The sequence below is a fragment of the Oryctolagus cuniculus genome, chromosome 7 (genome assembly GCF_051225735.1).
Source record: "Oryctolagus cuniculus isolate XC-2025 breed Fujian yellow rabbit chromosome 7, ASM5122573v1, whole genome shotgun sequence".
NCBI classification, from domain to species: Eukaryota; Metazoa; Chordata; class Mammalia; order Lagomorpha; family Leporidae; genus Oryctolagus; species Oryctolagus cuniculus.
In genome coordinates this window covers 62,093,570-62,112,158 of record NC_142873.1, presented here as the reverse complement: position 1 = coordinate 62,112,158, position 18,589 = coordinate 62,093,570, and the positions used below count along the sequence as shown (strand labels likewise).

Here is an 18,589-nt window from a genome sequence, read left to right as displayed (position 1 = left end):
GACCTCTCTCTCTCTCTACCTCTCTCTCTCTTTCTCTCTCTCTCTCTCTGCCTCTGCCTCTCTGGAACTCTGTCTTTTAAATAAATAAATAAGATAATTCTTTAAAAAAAATTCACAAGGATAGGAAATGTCTTAAATCCTAAGGGATTAAACAAGTTCATATCAATACAGTGTAAAATGGCCAAGTTTTAAGGAAAATATAAATTATTAAAATTCACTACAAAAGAGGTAGGAAATATGAAAGGACTAATAACCATAGGAAAATGGAAAAGACTGCGAAAATTCTTTCCCCCCAAAAGGTACCAAGTCCAAGAGGGATTATGAGTGAGTTCAACAAAGCCCTTAAATAACAGATATATGCTATATTATTAGATTCTTCTGGAACACAAAAAGGAACAGTTTCCCAACTCATTGCATAGTTCAACATTAAGATATTTATTGTGGGGTTGGCACTGTGGTGCACTAGGTTAATCCTCTGCCTGTGGTGCCGGCATCCCATATGGGCGCCGGTTCTAGTCCCAGTTGCTCCTCTTCCAGTCCAGCTCTCTGCTGTGGCCCAGGAAGGCAGTGGAGGATGGCCCAGGTCCTTGGGCCCTGTACCCACATGGGAGACCAGAAGGAAACACCTGGCTCCTGGCTTCAGATCAGCGCAGTCCGGCCATGGTGGCCATTTGGGGAGTGAACCAATGAAAGGAAGACCTTTCTCTCTGTCTCTCTCTCTCTCACTGTCTGTAACTCTACCTGTCAAATAAATAAATAAAAATCTTTTAAAAAAAGATATTTATTGCTATATTCCACTACATTAACATATTAAGGAAAAAAAAACTAAACAGAGTTGTAAATCCCATTTAAACATTTTTACCACAAAAACTTAATCTAGGAAGCTAGGAATAGAAGGAAATGTTCTTGATGAAACTGATCTACTTGGGGGCAATCACATTCGGGAGAATTCCTGGGCTGCTGGGAACAAGATAACGCTCTCCTACACTGCTGTTAATTAACCAACGTTGTACTGGAACACCTACAGATGAAATAAAGCAATAAAAAGAAATGAGGCAGATAAGAATGTAAGGGAAGAAAAGATTCAAAGTCTAAATATTTAAGGGGGAAAAAAAAACTATCATTACTTTCAAATGCTGTCATTGTCATACCTAAAAACTAAAATAGCCAACTGAAAATCAACAAGGCCCTAAGAACAGAATGACTTAAGTTATCCCAGTACAAAATTATTGAATATATAATTTTCTATATTTCCTGCCTATCAAGTACAGAAAACATCTATCAACAATACTTAGAAAAGCTATAAAATAGCCAAGAGTAAACAACAACAAATATAAAAAATCTACATAAACACACACACACACACACACACACACACACATGTTCCTGCCTGGAAATACTCATTGTGAAGATTTTAATTCTTCCCAATGCAAATTCAATACAATCAAACAAAATCCCATAGAATTTGATTAAGGAAAGTTGATGAGCTGATTATAAAACTTGTTAGAGGAGTATACAAGAATAATCCAAGAAAAATTTTAAAAGAATCATTTCCAAAACATAAACCAAAAGAATTAGAAACTGGTTAATATAGAAATAGAAATACAAAGCAATGGGATGCAATAGAACCAGTCTCATCAATTTGTTCTTGTTGTTGTTAAAGGTTTATCTTTATTTATTTGAAAGGCAGAGTTAGAGAGAAAGAGGTCTTCCATCTGCTGGTTCACCCCCCACCCCCAGATGGCTGCAACAGCCGAGGCTGGGCCAGGGAGAAGACAGGAGCCCAGGGCTGCTTCTGGGCCTCCCATGTGTTCAGAGGCCATCCGCTGCTGCTTTCCCATGCACGTTAGTAGGGAGCCTGATTGGAAGGGGAGCATCTAGGACTCTACGGCGCGCACGTGGGATGCCTGCATTGGGTTAATCCGCTATGCCACAATGCCGGCCCGCACATGAATGTTTTACATTCAGTAAAAGTGGCTTTTTCAACCAGTTGGGAAAGCCTGCCCAATACAGTAAGTGGTGGGACAAAGATTGAAGCAAGAAAATCAAGGTGATAATTGAATAAAATGTAGGAAAATAGTTACAGGCTACCATGCCGCAGAGGACAAGGAGAGACTACACATTTAAGAGAAAAAAAATGAAATGATGGAGCCAGACCTGCAGGTGTTCTCCAGGAGTGGGCTCAGGGTCATGGCTGGGGAGACTGAGCAAGTGAAGAAGGTAAAAAGAGGAGGTGAAAACCTGGAGATTTGGAGCCAGAGAACGGGCATTTTTGAGGGAACCCGTGATGGTCTGTGTGAAGCAGAAGACACGACTGTGTGCTGAGAGGACCAGGAAGAAGGAATTGAGAGGCAAAACGCCATTGCTGGCTCCTCGGCTTCTGGTGTTAGTGTGTAGAAGAATCAGATGACTGCGGACTGCATTCTGACAAGCAAGATGCACAAAATCCAAACAAATATGTTTGGATGTGACTTTTAATAATAAGAGGTTTCAGATACCGGCGCCGCGGCTCACTAGGCTAATCCTCCGCCTTGCGGTGCTGGCACCCCAGGTTCTAGTCCCGGTCGGGGCGCCGGATTCTGTCCCGGTTGCCCCTCTTCCAGGCCAGCTCTCTGCTGTGGCCAGGGAGTGCAGTGGAGGATGGCCCAAGTGCTTGGGCCCTGCACCCCATGGGAGACCAGGAGAAGTACCTGGCTCCTGCCATCGGATCAGCGCGGTGCGCCGGCCGCGGCGGCCATTGGAGGGTGAACCAATGGCAAAGGAAGACCTTTCTCTCTCTCTCTCTCTCTCTCACTGTCCACTCTGCCTGTCAAAAAATAAATAAATAAATAAATAAATAAATAAATAAGTAATAAGAGGTTTCAATAGGAGCACTGTTGATGTAAACAAGTTAGATTAGGCAGTGGCTTTGTAAAGTCCTTGTCCTATGGAAAACCATCTACCTTAGCCTTTGGACTTGACACTTCAAAGGCTCTCAACACACTGAGACCCCCAGGGTCGTATGAGGTTTTGCTCCTAGCCACATTATGCCCACGTGTGACAGCCTTTGTCCCGAGGTGGCTTTAACCAGGTCTGGGGAGGGGCCAGGTCCCTCCCTTGTCCTGGTTTTGAAAGCTTTCCCCGTATATGGTATACAATTGCAGTTAAAACTCTTGATTTATAGTCATGACAGGCACAGTGTGGTTGTAACTCGGATATAAATAAATAAGGTGTTGCGTAACTTTGGTCTTAATGTGCACAGAGCCTGTCTTTCAAATGACTGCCAAAGCAAGAGATTCCTTGGAAAATAAATATTCTTACTCTATTAATTTTTAAACAAACAGCAGATGCATGTGGAGATCTTCTCTTCCCAGAAAGAAAAATAAGCCTTTGGGAAAAATCAATATTGAAACTCCATCCTTGCTGTCTAATTACTCAGGATTGAAATAGAGGCAGACAGAGGTTCCATTGATTTTGAAAAAGTAAAATAGTCCCTCAGAGGAATAAAAAAAATACCTCAGGATGCTAATGCTGAGAAGTAAACCATTAAAAATATCTTGGCACTAAGAATGATTCCATGTTCAAATACTCTGAGTAAAAACAGCTGAACTTTATAAATATTAAGCCCACAAAATGGATTCTTCTAATTCATCTCCCAAAAATTACATGGAAGCAATCCCAGCCTTGAGGCCTGGGTTACATCTTAAAATTATTTGGAGTGGAGAGAGAAGGGTGGGATGCCATGAAAATGGCCACTTGGAAACTTCAGTGTGAGCAGTGTGAGCGCACCTCCGAGTTTCCAATGTGAATTAACTCGAGAATCCTTTGATTTGAAGCTTCACCATTTTCCCTTTATCAGGATTCGTGGGTGCCTCTCTCCAACAGGAATCAACCTTACAGTGACCCTCTACTGCCCACTGCCCGTTGGAATAGTCAGTGAACAGGAAAGGAAAGGGGCAGGCGTAGAGAGAAGAGCTATGCAGGGACAACAAAGGCAGGACTAGGGAGAAACAGGAAAGCAAAAAGCTGAGAAGGAAAGAAGAGGAGGGACTTGGAGAGAAAGCCCGCTGCAGTTAGCATGTTAATTTTTCTAGGGTTTTCTTGTGTTCCTCTGGGTCTCACAAGCACTCCTCATAACATCCGGCAAAATACAAATGCCCCAAGAGACCTTTGCTCATCTGGGGTGTGCCATGTGGCTCAGTGCCTCTCACAGCACACGCAGCAGGCACCCTATACCAGTTGTGGCATGAAGACGCATTTTGCTATCAGTTTTTGCTGACCCTACACCAATGACTGTCCAAGCACCAAGCCAGCAGCCACATCAGAACTCCACCTGAAGGAGATCACCTTTGACCCCTCCACCTTACAGAGTGGGTTTAAACCTGACTTTTTTGGATCAAAGTCGCCAACGGTTGGGAATCTGTGCTTGGGGACTTGGAGCTGCAAAGTCTGATACATCCCCTGGGTAGCCAGAAACTCCTGCTGAAGATGCTCAAGGTCAAGTCTGAGACATCCCTGCAGCAGTGAAGTTGCTGGAAACATTCACAAGCCTGGGTGTGTTCTCCCATAACTACAATGCAAGTGGGTCCTGCGGTAGTGTTGAAATGAAACCGCCACCCTCCTGGCAGTGCCAGTGTTTCATTTTACAGCCTGACATCTAAAACCGAGACAAGTCATCTCATCAGTCACCACGACCACACAGCTGCGAAACACAGTGACTTCCGACCGCTCTCTCGGGCCCCCTGAGGCCTCAGCACTTGCTCGGGTGGACACTGATAATGCCCTATATTTGCAGAATGAGTTTTAGCTTACATAGCACTTTCTCATTTCTTATTTAAGCCACACATCCGTGTTGTATACACCTCAAATTTGATTTGATTACCCCAACTTTATAGAGGAGGTAATTGGAACTCTAGGAAGGATGCTTGAAGCCACAATGTTGGAGGTCCTAGGTTTGGGTCCATGGGCTGTTGGAGGGAAGGACCAGTAGAAGATTCGGCCAAAGCTGTGAATGGATCTTCCAGACATCACCATACACAACCTCATCCAGATGTCACCATATGCACCCTCGTGCAGATGAGGATTTAACCATGAAGGTGAGGGTCATGTCTTAAAGATGCATAGAGGCTTCAGTCCCACATCCCCAGTCACTAACCATTCCCTGAGCATTGCCTGTGCCTGGCACAGGCCAGAAGTGTGAGATACAAAAATTGTATCAGGCACAGACCCTGTCTTGGGAATTTTATTCCACTGAGAAAACAGAATGTAGATTAGACGACTTTGCTCATTGGGAGGAGACTTAAGACAGATTTCAAGGATGCACAGCAGCTCTCGAACCAGGCTGTATCCGTGAGAATGGAGAGGGACAAATTGGAAAGAGATTGCCAAGAACAGAAATAAAACACAGTGGGATTATAGGAACACATAGCAGAGTTAAAGTTTAGACTATGCTGTTTACTAATTGTATGATTTTAATTGATTTGAATTCTTTAATTGTCAGTTTATCTGTAAAATTAAAGGAATAGCCCTCACTTTATATTATGAAAATTAAATGAGATAATGGATTGCACTCAGAGCATAGTACAGATGCTCTTCAACTTATGATCAGGTTACAAATCCAATAAACTCATTGTAAATTGAAAATTAAGTCAAAATACCTTTAATCCACTTAACCTACTGAACCACATAGCTTACTCTCGCTTGTCTTTAAACATGCTCAGAGCACTTACTTTAGTCTAAAGTTAAGCAAAGACATCTAACACAAACCTATGTTATGATAAAGTGTTACCTAGCTCATGTAATTTATGGAGCATGGTCCCTTGTGGAGACCAGGTTTACCCTGTGACCATGGGGCTGACTAGGAGGGACAGCTTGCTCCCACTGCCCTGCATTGCAAGAGAGTAGAGTACTGCATATCGCTAGCCCCCCATAATATCAAAATTCAAAATCTGAAGTGCAGGTTCTATGGAATGGGTACCACTTTCACACCATTGTAAATTAAAAAGCATCATAAGTCAGGAGATAAGCATTTGGCCCAGTGGTTAGGACGTCCCATATTTGAGTGCCTGGGTCTGAGTCCTGGATCCTAATCTCTACTTCCTGCTAATGCACACCTTGGGAGGCAGCGGGTGATGGTCCAGTTCTTGGGTTCTTGCCCCCTATGTAAGAGACCTGGTTGGAGTTCCCAGCTCCTGGCTTCAGCTCGACTCATCCCTCGCTCTTGCAGGCATCTGGGGAATGAACGAACAGATAGGAGCTTTCTTCTCCCTCTTCCTCTCTCTCTCCCTAAGAATTTTAAAAAATTCTATGTTGAACTGTTGTTAAGTTGCAGAGTGTCTGTACATACTCAGTAGATAGTAGCTACGATTAATATTAAACATGAATAGACAAGAGTTTAGAAACATCTTGGCTATAAGGTATAAGAAAAGTCAGGTCTGGTGGGCATTTTCCATTCCCCCCCAGCCCCATTCTCCATCTTTGCACCCCGGCCAGGAGACTGGCCTTCAATCCAAAGGCCCCCTTTGTCCTTGTTGCTTTCAGCCAGTGGGAGGCAACAGCGGATGGAATCTGTTGCCTTGATTTCCTCCTCCCTGTGTCATCATGGGTTTGCCATGCCCCTCTACCAAAAGCTGCAGAGCGTGTCAGCTACTCCTACAGTTACAGCTACTCTCCTCAGGCTCCACACCTGCTTTTCCTCTGCTCCTTCGGGCCTGAGGGTGAAGCAGCAACCCCTGATCCTTCCATGAGATGCTTTTGTATCTCTTGTTGATTTGCCTTGCAGCTACCCACAGTGTTGTAAAATGATGTCTTTACTAATGTCTGCTGGGACCCTGACTGATAGTGCAAAGCTCGCAGACAACGCTCCAGTTTCTAGCCTGGGATATGGGAAGGTTGTGATCAGACTGTGGAATCTGGAAAGGCCAACAAGTTTGAGTGAAGGTGTTAGTGTTGGACGAGGTCAAGTTTGCAGTAAGAGTGGAATAGCCCAGTAAGATACACACAGACTTGTGGAGCCATGGGGGAGAGGTCAGGACCAGTGATTTGGGGATTGATAGCAGGAAAAGGGCAGTTGAAGCCTTAAGAGAGAATTAGCTATTCAAATAGGATAAAGAGAAAAAGAAAGACAGCCCATTATGAGTTGTAATGTAGGATCTCAAAATTTAAGTGGTATCGTATTTCCGAGATAGGGCACAGGTTTCTAGGTAGAAATGTACCTCATTTAGTTCTCATCACAACTCGAGATGGAAGGCATCTAAAGTTCTATAACCAATCAGCAGAATAAAGATGTCTACTCCAGAGTCCCCATCTCTCTACCAGGGCAGGCTGGGAGGTCCGTTTCAGTCCTATCTGGAAGAATCAACACCAAACCAAATGGACTTGGAACTCAGACTACAGACTGGCACCATCAGGAACCACCTCTATCATCTTCCCGATCCTAGGAGAACTCCCCACTTTCCCTGTAACATCAGGGAGACACTCTGAAGGCCTTGACCCAGTTCTCTGTGCTTTCCTTGGCCCTTTAAAATTCGATGGTCTGCCAGTTTCCAAAATCCTCACTTTTTGGAGACCCCCTGTATCTACCATTTACCCATTAATCCTGCCGTCTGGCTTCCAGATCCACCACTTCTGGCCGCCTGGCTGCCAATCAGGTGCAATGCGCGTCTGACTTTCCTTCCTTCTCTCGCTCCCCACTTCCTGAAGCCCTCTGTTCTCTTGACTTCCACAGCTCTGCTCCTCTAGCTCTGCCTCGGGCCTTTTGGGTCTTTCCTCTTCCGTCTCCTCTGCTTACCTCTCTTCTTTCCCCTGGGCCCAGGCCCTGCCCTCGCTGCTATTTCCCACGATGGTGCCACTGGCCCTCTTCACTTCTGCCTCTGCAGGTTTCACCTGGGCAATCTCATCCACCCCATGGCCTCAGCCCACACCCAGCTCTGCCCAGATCTACCTTTTGGGCCTAAATCACCACCTAATGGATTTTTCTTTCTTTTTTTTTAAGATTTATTTTATTTATTTGAAATACAGGGTCACAGAGAGAAGTAGAGACAGAGAGAGAGAGAGAGAGAGGTCTTCCATCTGCTGGTTCACTCCCCAGATGGCTGCAACAGCCAGAGCTGCACCGATCTGAAGCCAGGAGCCAGGAGCTTCTTCCGGTTCTCCCATGTGGGTGCAGGGGGCCCAAAGACTTGGGCCATCTTCCACTGCTTTCCCAGGCCATAGCAGAGAGCTGGATCGGAAGAGGAGCAGCCGGGACTAGAACCAGCTCCCACATGGGATGCCAGCACTTCAGGCCAGGGCTTTAATCCGCTGTGCCACAGTGCTGGCCCCCACACTGGATCTTTCTACTTGGATGGTCCTAGGAACCTCAAACTCAAAGTGTCCCAAGCTAAACTTGACGTCTTGCCTCCTGCTCGCTTTCCACACCGTTCTGAACTGGACCCTGCACTTTTATTCCTGACCTTGGAGCTCAGCCAAGCCTCCTCCCTTCCTTTATTGACCCCTTTCAATCTGCCACCACTTCCCCAGAGATTAGACTTGTTCCCGTCATCATCTGCATTGCCAGCCTCAGTGCTGCCTGGATGCTGGCTTCCCAACCACTCTCTGTGCCAGTAGACTTCCTTTCATGGTGCTTGCCATTTCCCAACCCTACATCCCTCATGGCTTCCACGTCACTCAACCTCAGGAGAAAATCTAAGCTTCCTCGCAGGGCACAAAGGCCTGTCATTATGTGTCCCATCTAGCCCCAGCCTCCTCCACTGCACTCCACTGCAGGCATCCTGAGTTCCATTTAGTCAACTACAGAGCCAGCCCCGCAGTTTCTCATACTAGCAGCACTTTCTTGCCCCTGTGCATTGTACCTGCTACTTTCTAGAACACTCCCCCCCATTCTGCCAATCTCCCCCCTATTCATCTGGCACTGGCCAGCCAGGAAACCTTCCAAAGCGTCCCCTAACTGGCAAAGGTGAGCTGCTTCTAGGCTGCCATCAGCATCATCTCCAGTGTTTCTCAAGCTGCATTTTAATTGTCTCTTTACCTCTCCTGTTATTCCTAGAAGACTAAACCACTTGATGAAAGAAATATTTCTTCATCAACAAAACCCTAGTGTCTGGCCAGGATCTAGGACACACAAAGTGCCTGGCAAGTGTTTATGGAATGACTGAATGGCTGGTTTAATTAATGCAAGGCATGATCAGTGGTGGCTTTCAGCATTTGGGTCCTCCCGATTTTTGTCCCTACTGTTAGCTGTCTGAACCTTGCTTGTGCCAACATCAGGACTTGTGAGCATGCGTCTTGTTGACCCAAAGGCCCAAACTCCATCTTCAGTGCCAGCACATTTGTGGTTCTCTTGGTCTCAGCCTTTTGCTCTCTCGATCCACCCCAGCTTCCCACTGCCCTGGCACTGATGACAGCATAAATTAGTAGCTGACAATAGAAACTATTGATTTGACTGAATGCAACAGCAAGCAAGGACATAGAAGAGAACAATTTTTGATCTGAAAAGCACTGCTTCAAGGTTTACGTGCTTCAAAGTCTTATATATTGAGTTGCCAGATACCAGTAATTTTCACAACCTAAATCTGCCAGGAGCTAGCAACTGTAGAGAAGCTCACGCTTTGCAGTGGCTTGCGTGTTCTGCTCTGGAACCCACCGTATGAGACGACTGTGAGGAGTGACAGCCCTGAGTAATATCCCCTGAGAAGGAAAGAGGGCTGAGTACATAGAGAAGCAGAATCCTAAGCTCTTTAACCCCATAAACAAGGGTATTTTAATATTCAGCAGGATGTTTCCTATCAGACTATTCCTACTCTCACCACTGTAGACAATATTTGGTGCTATGATTTGTATCAGTGATGTCAAGTTCCTTACTAAAGGATTTAAAACCTAAATGAAAGTCATTACCGGCTGGCGCCGCGGCTCAATAGGCTAATCCTCCACCTAGAGGCGCTGGCACACCGGGTTCTAGTCCCGGTCGGGGCGCCAGATTCTGTCCCGGTTGCCCCTCTTCCAGGCCAGCTCTCTGCTGTGGCCAGGGAGTGCAGTGGAGGATGGCCCAAGTACTTGGGCCCTGCACCCCATGGGAGACCAGGAGAAGCACCTGGCTCCTGGCTTCGGATCAGCACGGTGCGCCGGCTGCAGCGCGCCGGCTGCGGCGGCCATTGGAGGGTGAACCAATGGAAAAAGGAAGACCTTTCTCTCTGTCTCTCTCTCTCACTGTCCACTCTACCTGTCAAAAAAAAAAAAAAAATTCATTACCAGCCTTCCGTCTTGCAAATGACCGTCAGAGTCTTGCTTTATACTTTTGGAAAACTCTTGTACCTGCAGCAAGAAAGGGTAATGTTTTATTAGTGGCACGGTTGTTCGTGTTTGAATTTGGTGACTCCTATTGTTTGTAACAAGCTTTAAAAGTATTACTTTAGACTTCAGTTGCTCGGTCTGCTCTTTCAAGCTCTGACACATCTGTTTTCCTTGGGATATCTTCAGAAATATGTAAGAAGAATTCAAGAGATGGTCTTTCTGAGAGGTTGATGTCAGCTTGAAGAGCGTCGTCTCCGATTCTACTCCTGTACGGGGAAGGATGCGTCTTGGCTAACATCCATCTCAGCCTTTCACAGTATGAGGCACTGAGAATGGAAATCTGTGGCAGTTACCACCACTTGTTATTTTTAAAAAAGTTTTCAAAACACTTGTATATATCTCAATCAAAGAAGTTTTAAAACACCAGTACCTGGGAGAAGTTCCTGGCGGATGGGGACCGGAGGCTTCATCTGCATAATTAGAGGACAAGGAGACATCAGGGTTGATACTGATGAGTGATGCATTCCCGTTGTAGGAGCAGCTCCATGCTGTGGTCAAAAGCCAGGGCTATGAAGCCAAGGCTGAAATCCACTCTGACATTTATTTGCTGGGGGACCTGGCAATTGCCTTACCACTGTACACCTCAAATCCCTTGGTGGTAAAATGGGGGTAGCAATAGGACATCACTTATAGGGTTGTATGAGCATAAAATGTTAAACATTTACTGCAATATCAGGCATGTGGTAAGCACTCACCAAGGCGAGGGTACTTCAAGAAGTTTGTGGAAGGACAGAATTAAAGGAGAAGTTTATTTTTGTGCAAAAAAAATTTGGAAGCCATGCATAGTTTTTTCATGAGACACATTTTCCACAAACTTTTTGAAGGCCCCTGCCGCAGGTTAGCTGCTACTATCACCATGCTTGACACCATCAGGAGGAGTGCTCCATTTCTCCTGAAAGCTGACTGTCCAGCTGTGAGGACAAGTGCATTGCTGCTCCTGCCTCTAGCTCTGCTGTCGGCACTCTCATCAACACTGACCCCATGGGAGCCACACTAGAGAAAAATACAGCACGCATTATGTTCCAGAACCTGCGCCAAGACATGGATTGCTTTCTGCTTGCCTCGGGGTACCTGGACAAGGACTGGAATTCAGAGTGACCCATCTTGGAGATCTTCCCATTGTACCTAACACATAAATCTCAAACACATGAATGCCACACAGCCAAAGGGTAGCTGGTAGCGGTCTTGAGTATAAAGTAGCTATGAAACCTACAGGATCCAGGTCTCTAACCTGAACTGACAGGACTGGGGAAAAACCAGACAGCAGCCTCAAACTCCCACTTCCAGAGAGACAGACCTGGTATCTATCCTGCTTCTACTAACCTTGGGCCCTGGAGAGCTGGACACAGCACGGATGTTCACCTGAAAGGAGAACAAGGAACACTGAGACTTCCTGATGCCACAGGGGTGTAGGTTCTCTGAGACCTAGAAAAGCACCCCAGTCATGGCCACATGGGCTGTTGCCTCCAGGTGTGTGTGGGAGTCTATTCAGAGTCACAGAGCCCTGGGGCCAGCGTTGTGGCATGACAGGTAAAGCCGCTGCCTGCGGCTCCAGCATCCCAAATGGGTGCCTATTTGAGTCCCAGGTGCTCCACTTACTATCCAGCTCCCTGCTAATGCACCTGGGAAAGCAGCAGAAGATGGCCCAAGTGCTTGGGCCCCTGCATCCACATGGGAGACCTGGATAGAGTTCTTGGCTCCTGGCTTTGGCCTGGCTCAGCCCTGGCCACTGCAGCCAGTTGAGTGGTAAACCAGCAGATGGAAGGTCTCTCTCTCTCCCCCTTCTCTTTTTGTATTACTCTGACTTTCAAATACACAAATAAATCTTGTCAAACCAATGGCTAAGAATATTCTACTACTGTAGTTTTAATGATCTATCATTACTTTAAAATTTACTATTTATGGATAAAATGGTCATTTTTCCATTCAATTGTTGTTTATAGCTGTTGTCTGTGTTCCCATTAAACTAGAGTCTTTTTGTTTACTCCTTGTTAAACTTCTTATTCAGTGAAGTTTAAGCCTTTTTACTATAACATAAATTTTTTTTATTTTTTATTTTTTTGACAGGCAGAGTTAGACAGTGATAGAGAGAGAGACAGAGAAAAAGGTCTTCCTTTGCCATTGGTTCACCCCCAAAATGGCCACTACGACCTATGCGCTGTGCCAATCCAAAGCCAGGATCAGGTGCCTCCTCCTGGTCTCCCATGCAGGTGCAGGGCCCAAGCACTTGGGCCATCTTCCACTGCCTTCCCAGGCCACAGCAGAGAGCTGGACTGGAAGAGGAGCAACCTGGACAGAATCCGGTGCCCCAACAGGGACTAGAACCCCGGGTGCTGGCGCTGCAGGTGGAGGATTAGCCAAGTGAGCCGTAGTGCTGGCCACTGTAATGCAAATTTAAAATATGTTATCTCAAAAACTAAAGACAGAAAGGAAGAAGGAAAGAGACTGGGAGGGATGGAGGAAGGTAGAGAATATCATTATATTCTTAGAATTTTATATACAAAGTACATTGCTCTGTTAAAAACTAATTAAAAATTAAGTAAAGATTTCAGTCGTTTGCACCCCCATAGAAACACAAAGTGAAATATACTGTTTGAGTACTCGTTATAGCATTAAGCCTCAGTGTACAGCACGTTAAGGACAGAGATCCTACATGAGGAGTAAGTGCACAGTGACTCCTGTTGTTGACTTTACCAATTGACACTCCTGTTTATGGCATCAGTAATCTCCCTATGCACCAGTTATGAGTTTCCAAGGCTATGGAAGCCCCTTGAGTTCTCCGACTCTTATCTTGTTTAGACACGGTCATAGTCAAAGTGGAGGTTCTCTCCTCCCTTCAGAGAAAGGCACCTCCCTCTTTGAAGACCTGTTCTTTCCACTGGGATCTCACTCACAGAGATCTTTTTGCCAGAGTGTCTTGGCTTTCCATGCCTGAAATACTCTCATGGGCTTTTCAGCCAGATCCGAGATCCGACTGAAATCTTTACTTAATGTACACTAAACTGATCTTCTGTAAAAAAAAAAAAAAAAAGAAAGAAAGAAAGAAATTATCAATTCCCAACTTGACTCTCACTGGGATTAAACATGACAATAGGTCTGATCTGATTTCATCATCATTTAAAAAAATCATCTATTATTTTTCACTTTATGTTTCTGTGTGGGAGCAAACTGTTGAAATACTTACTTAAGGTATACTAAGCTGATCTTCTGTATATTAAGATAATCGAAAATGAATCTTGATGTGAATGGAAGGGGAGAGGGAGTGGGAAAGGGGAGGGTTGTGGGTGGGAGGGACGGTATGGGGGGGGAAGCCATTGTAACACATGCGTCGTACTTTGGAAATTTATATTCATTAAATAAAAGATTAAAAAAAAAGGAATACAAAGGTACTTCAAAAGGTTTGTGAGTAAATGGAATTAAAAGATAAGTTGCTAAGCTTATTATTTGAAATCCCTGCATAGTTTTTTCATAGTGTACATTTTTCAAAAACTTTTTGAAGATCCCTCATATTTTAGAAATACTTACTCCTCATGTAGGATCTCTGTCCTTAATGTGCTGTACATTGAGATTTAATGCTATAACTAGTACTCAAACAGTATTTTTCACTTTGTGTTTCTGTGTGGGAGCAAACTGTTGAAATCTTTACTTAATGTATGCTAAACTGATCTTGTGTATATAAGGAGAATCGAAAATGAATCTTGATGTGAATGGAAGGGGAGAGGGAGTGGGAAAGGGGAGGGTTGCGGGTGGGAGGGACGTTATGGGGGGGGAAGCCATTGTAATCCATAAGCTGTACTTCGGAAATTTATATTCATTAAATAAAAGTTAAAAAAAAAACTAATTAAAAATTAAAATAAAAAATTTTAAAACCTAAAATTCACTGAGTATTCAATTGAAAGAGAAGAGAGTTGAGTGTGAGTTATGGAAATGGAAACAGGCAGACAGTGCTGTTCAGTCCAGAAAGCCCTCAATAAGGGCCGAAAGAAAGAGTACGCGAGGGCAGGTTGATTGGTGTAATGGTTAAGATGCCACTGGGTGGGGGACGCCCACATCCCACAGAGGAGCGCCTGAGTTCAAGTCCAGCCTTTCCTTCAGATTCCACCTTCCTGCTAATGTGCACCCCGGGAGGCAGCAGGTGGTGCCTCAAGTTCCTGCTTTCTGTTTGGGAGACCCAGACTGAGTTCTGGGCTCCTGCCTTTGGCCTCACTGACCCAATCCCAGGGGAGTGAATCAGTAAATGGAAGATTTTTGTCCATCTGTCTCCTCTGTCTCTCAAATAATAAAACTAATTTTAAAATAAAAATAAGCAAATTTTAAAACCCCAATATTAAAAAAAAAAAAAAAACATGGTGCCGGCACTGTGGCACACTAGGTTAATCTTCCACCTGTGGCACCGGCATCCCATATGGGTGCCAGGTTCTAGTCCCGGTTGCTCCTTTCCAGTCCAGCTCTCTGCTGTGGCCTGGGAAGGCAATGGAGGATGGCCCAAGTGCTTCGGCCCCTACACCCGCATGGGAGACCAGGAGGAAGCACCTGGCTCCTGGCTTCGGATCAGTGCAGTGCGCCGGCCGTAGCGGCCACTTGGGGAGTGAACCAACGGAAGGAAGACCTTTCTCTCTGTCTCTCTCTCTCTCTGTAACTCTGCCTGTCAAAAAAATAAAATCTTTTAAAAAAAAAAAATACAACATTGGTAAAGTGCCAAAGAACTATAACATTGACTTTGTTCATGTCAATTTCCCTTACTATTTTGAAAAAAGATTTATTTTGCTTATTTATTTGAAAGGCAGAGTTACAGATAGAGAAGACAGAGAGAGAGAGAGAGAGAGAGATCTTCCCTCGCCTGGTTCACTCCCCAAGTGGCCACAACAATGAGGCCTGGGCCAGGCCAAAGCCAGGAGCCTGAAACTCCATCTGGATTTCTCCTACAGCGGTGTAGGGGCCCAAGTACTTGGGCTATCCTATACTGCTTTCCTAGGTTCATTTGCAGGAAACTGGATCAGAAATAGAGCAGCTAGGACTCCAACCAACACTCATATGGGGTGCTGGCATCACAGGCGGCACTACAATACTGGCCCCAATTTCTTTTATTTGTTTTTAAAGATTTATTTAGTTACTTGAAAGGCAGAGATACAGAGAGAGAAGGAGAGAGAGAGAAAGACAGAGACAGATCTTCCACCCACTGTTTCACTCTCCAAATGGCTGCAATGGCCAGGGCTGGGCCAGGCCAAAGCCAGGAGCCTGGAGCTTCTTCTGGTCTCTCACATGGGTGCATGATCCACTGCCTTCCCAGGCACAGTAGCAGGGAGCTGGATCAGAAGTGGAGCAGCCAGTCTCAAACCAGTGTCCATATGGTTCGCCAACACTGCAAGCAGAGGCTTGACCCTCCACACCAAACCACAGCACCAGCTCCGCCCCCCCAATTTCCCTAATTAAACCTCAATAATCAACAAGACCCTAAGCCTCAGCGTGTTAGAGTATTGGGTGGAGGATAAGAAGATGGGGTAAGAAAATAGGAGAAGTAGAATAAATTAAATAGTAATAACGTTTTGTAGTAAATGGTTACGAATATAACAAATTTGAAATCTGTTGCTAAAGATCCTAATTCAATTCAATTTAGCATTGATAACTAGAGGCATAATCTATGTAGGATACAAGGCCAGGCCCCTGGGGGAAGGTAGGCAATGGAAAGACAAAGATAAGGTTGTTGCCCTCCTAAGTCTTCAAGTCTAAAGGAAGAAATAGACACCTGCAGGGGCTGGCACAGTAGGTTAAGCTGCCACTTGTGACTCCGGCATCCCGTTTCAGAGGGCTGTTTTGAATCTCTGATGCTCGGTTTCTGACCCATCTTCCTGCTAATGCATCTGGGAAAGCAAGGGAGGATGACCCAAGTACTTGGGCCCCTGCCATCCATATGGGAGACCCAGTTGGAGTTTCTGGCTTCTGGCTTGGACCTGGACCAGTCCCAGACACTGCAGCCATTTAGGGAGTAAACCAGAGAATGGCCATCTCTCTGTCTCTTCCTCTCTCTCTCTCTCTCTCTCTCTCTCTGTCACTCTTTCAAATAAACAAATATATGTTAAAAAGAAAAGAAATTAGGGCCAGCGCCGTGGCTCACTTGGTTAATCCTCCACCTATCGCGCCAGCATCCCATATGGGCGCCGGTTCTGTCCCGGTTGCTCCTTTTCAGTCCAGCTCTCTGCTGTGGCCCGGGAGTGCAGTGGAGGATGGCCCAAGTGCTTGGGCCCTGCACCCGCGTGGGAGACCAGGAGGAAGCACCTGGCTCCTGGCTTCAGATCGGTGCAGTGCCAGCTGTGGCGGCCATTTGGGGGGTGAACCAACGAAAGGAAGAGCTTTCTCTCTGTCTCTCTCACTAACTCTATCTATCAAATAAAAACTAAAAAAAAAAAAAAAAAGATAAGAAATAGCCCCCTCCAGATTACTGTGACCCAAAACAAGCTGATATAATCATGCTGACAAATGCACTGAGCTAAGGAGGGTGAGATGATTATGACTCAGGAGAGCTGAAAGTCATGTGGCCCGAGAGGAAGTGGAGGAGATGCTGAGAATGAGATCTCGGGTGAGCAGAGCTAGGATGTCCCTTGCAAGGTCAAGCTTGGAGGTTCAGGCTCTGAGGAGAGGCTGGGGACCCGCCTGAGGAGAACTCCCAGAGGAGAGGAGCTCAGTTTAGAAGAATAAAATGAAGCTTGAAAAAGGGGGGGCAGGGAACCCTATTTCCATATTCTTGAGGAATACGGATTTTGTCAGTTCAGCCCTTGAGTCATCCTTTGAGGACACTCACCGAGCTTCTGAGAGGCCGAGTCACTCACCCAGGGTGCCCGGGGGCCTGAGCTGGGACCGACCCTCTTGTGCCCTCCAGAGCAGTGGCCCCAGGGACTGTTTTACAGAGAATGCTTCACTCACCTGCGTTTGTGGGGAGACTTCTGTGATTTTCCTCTTCTGCTCTTGATGTTGCTTTTCTGCACAGTTTGACCTAGACATGGTTTCTAAAATATCATGTATAATAGCTGGCTTATACCTCAATTTAGGAGAAAAGTTGGGTTGTTTAGGTAATGTGAATGGTCTGTTAATGCTGTTGGCTTTAGACATTTTCACCTTGGGAGCAACCTTTGAGAAATCAGGGAGCTGGTAAAGAACTTGGCCTTGGCCATATTGGAATCCATGGCCTGACGTTGCTGTTTCAGTCTCCTGTTTCTGGGGGGCTTGCCCTGGGCAGTTTTTCGGTTTATCCCTTGGACCCTTGATTTGAGTTAGAAATGCTGCATTTTCTTGATGGTGGCTGTCTCCAGCCACCTCTGGCCCCTTTGGGTCACGGATATTTTCTTCTGCTGTGATTCGACAACTGGGCTTCTTGCCGCTTTCACCATCTGTTTTGAGGTTGAGTTGGTCAGTGACTGCTGGGCTTTGTTCTTTGGGCCAAGGAGTCTGAATATAACCTGAAATAATGTTCTCAATGATGGCTGCTTCCTCAAAACTGTCTGAACTCAAGGTCTTGGGGAGTGTTTTATCATCAGTGCCTTGACCTCTTAAGAACCGCTCTTTGGAAAGATGGTGGTGTAAAACAGTAGAAATGTTTGTCTTTGAGCTATCTCCTTCATTAGCTATGACACGCAGAGTCACGGCGCAGTGTTTCTCTTTGTCATATTTTTTGTTGACAGCATTCTCGGTAGTTTTATCCAGGGTCATGGCTGCAGCTCTATTTCTGCAAGTCTCCTGTGTAGCCTTTTCCTGGGGTGCATCCCCTATTAAAAGAATTCGGTTAGTGACATTCCAGTGGGCATCTTTTGAGGTAAAATTATAATCAGTGCACGTCTTGCTTCTTGGGAGATCCCCATCGTAAGGCAAGTCCTCCTGTTGTTTGTAAGTCATGTCTTCTGAAAAGTCAGCTTCGTCCATGCTCATGCAGCCCAATCTCGCCCGTCCTCTGTAGCTTGGCCTTGGGGTTCCTAACTGTGACAATGGGTCTTCTGCTTTTCATTGACTGTCTTCATTGTGTGTTCTAGTCTGCATGAAACAAGAATAGCCTCACTGTGGAATACATTGGGATAAGTGGGAGACTATGCTTATCCTGGTATCTATGCCAGGACAAAATGGGTATTTTTCATTTAGAGAAATTCAATTATAGACCTGAAGGCAGAAGACTTAGCCAAGAGCTAACTCTTCCTATATATGATAGAATAGTAAATAAAAAAAAAACTGGAAAGTGTTGGAATTATGAGGGAGACATTAGTCTATAGTTCAT

At 45.4% G+C, this 18,589-nt stretch overlaps 1 protein-coding gene across 1 annotated transcript in view; it reads right to left on the bottom strand.

The window, feature by feature from the left end:
• AKNAD1 (AKNA domain containing 1) overlaps window positions 1-18,275 on the bottom strand; it is a 38,019-nt gene extending 19,744 nt beyond the window's left edge. The window contains exons 1-7 of the mRNA XM_089299391.1: window positions 17,251-18,275; window positions 11,653-11,691; window positions 10,700-10,739; window positions 10,387-10,535; window positions 10,228-10,290; window positions 5,674-5,714; window positions 4,627-4,762 (exon numbers count right to left, since the gene is read on the bottom strand). Of these exons, the coding sequence (XP_089155517.1) occupies window positions 4,627-4,762; window positions 5,674-5,714; window positions 10,228-10,290; window positions 10,387-10,535; window positions 10,700-10,739; window positions 11,653-11,691; window positions 17,251-18,249 (1,467 nt within the window). The 5' untranslated portion in view covers window positions 18,250-18,275. The remainder of the gene's footprint in view (window positions 1-4,626; window positions 4,763-5,673; window positions 5,715-10,227; window positions 10,291-10,386; window positions 10,536-10,699; window positions 10,740-11,652; window positions 11,692-17,250) is intronic.
• Window positions 18,276-18,589: the final 314 nt, after the last annotated feature.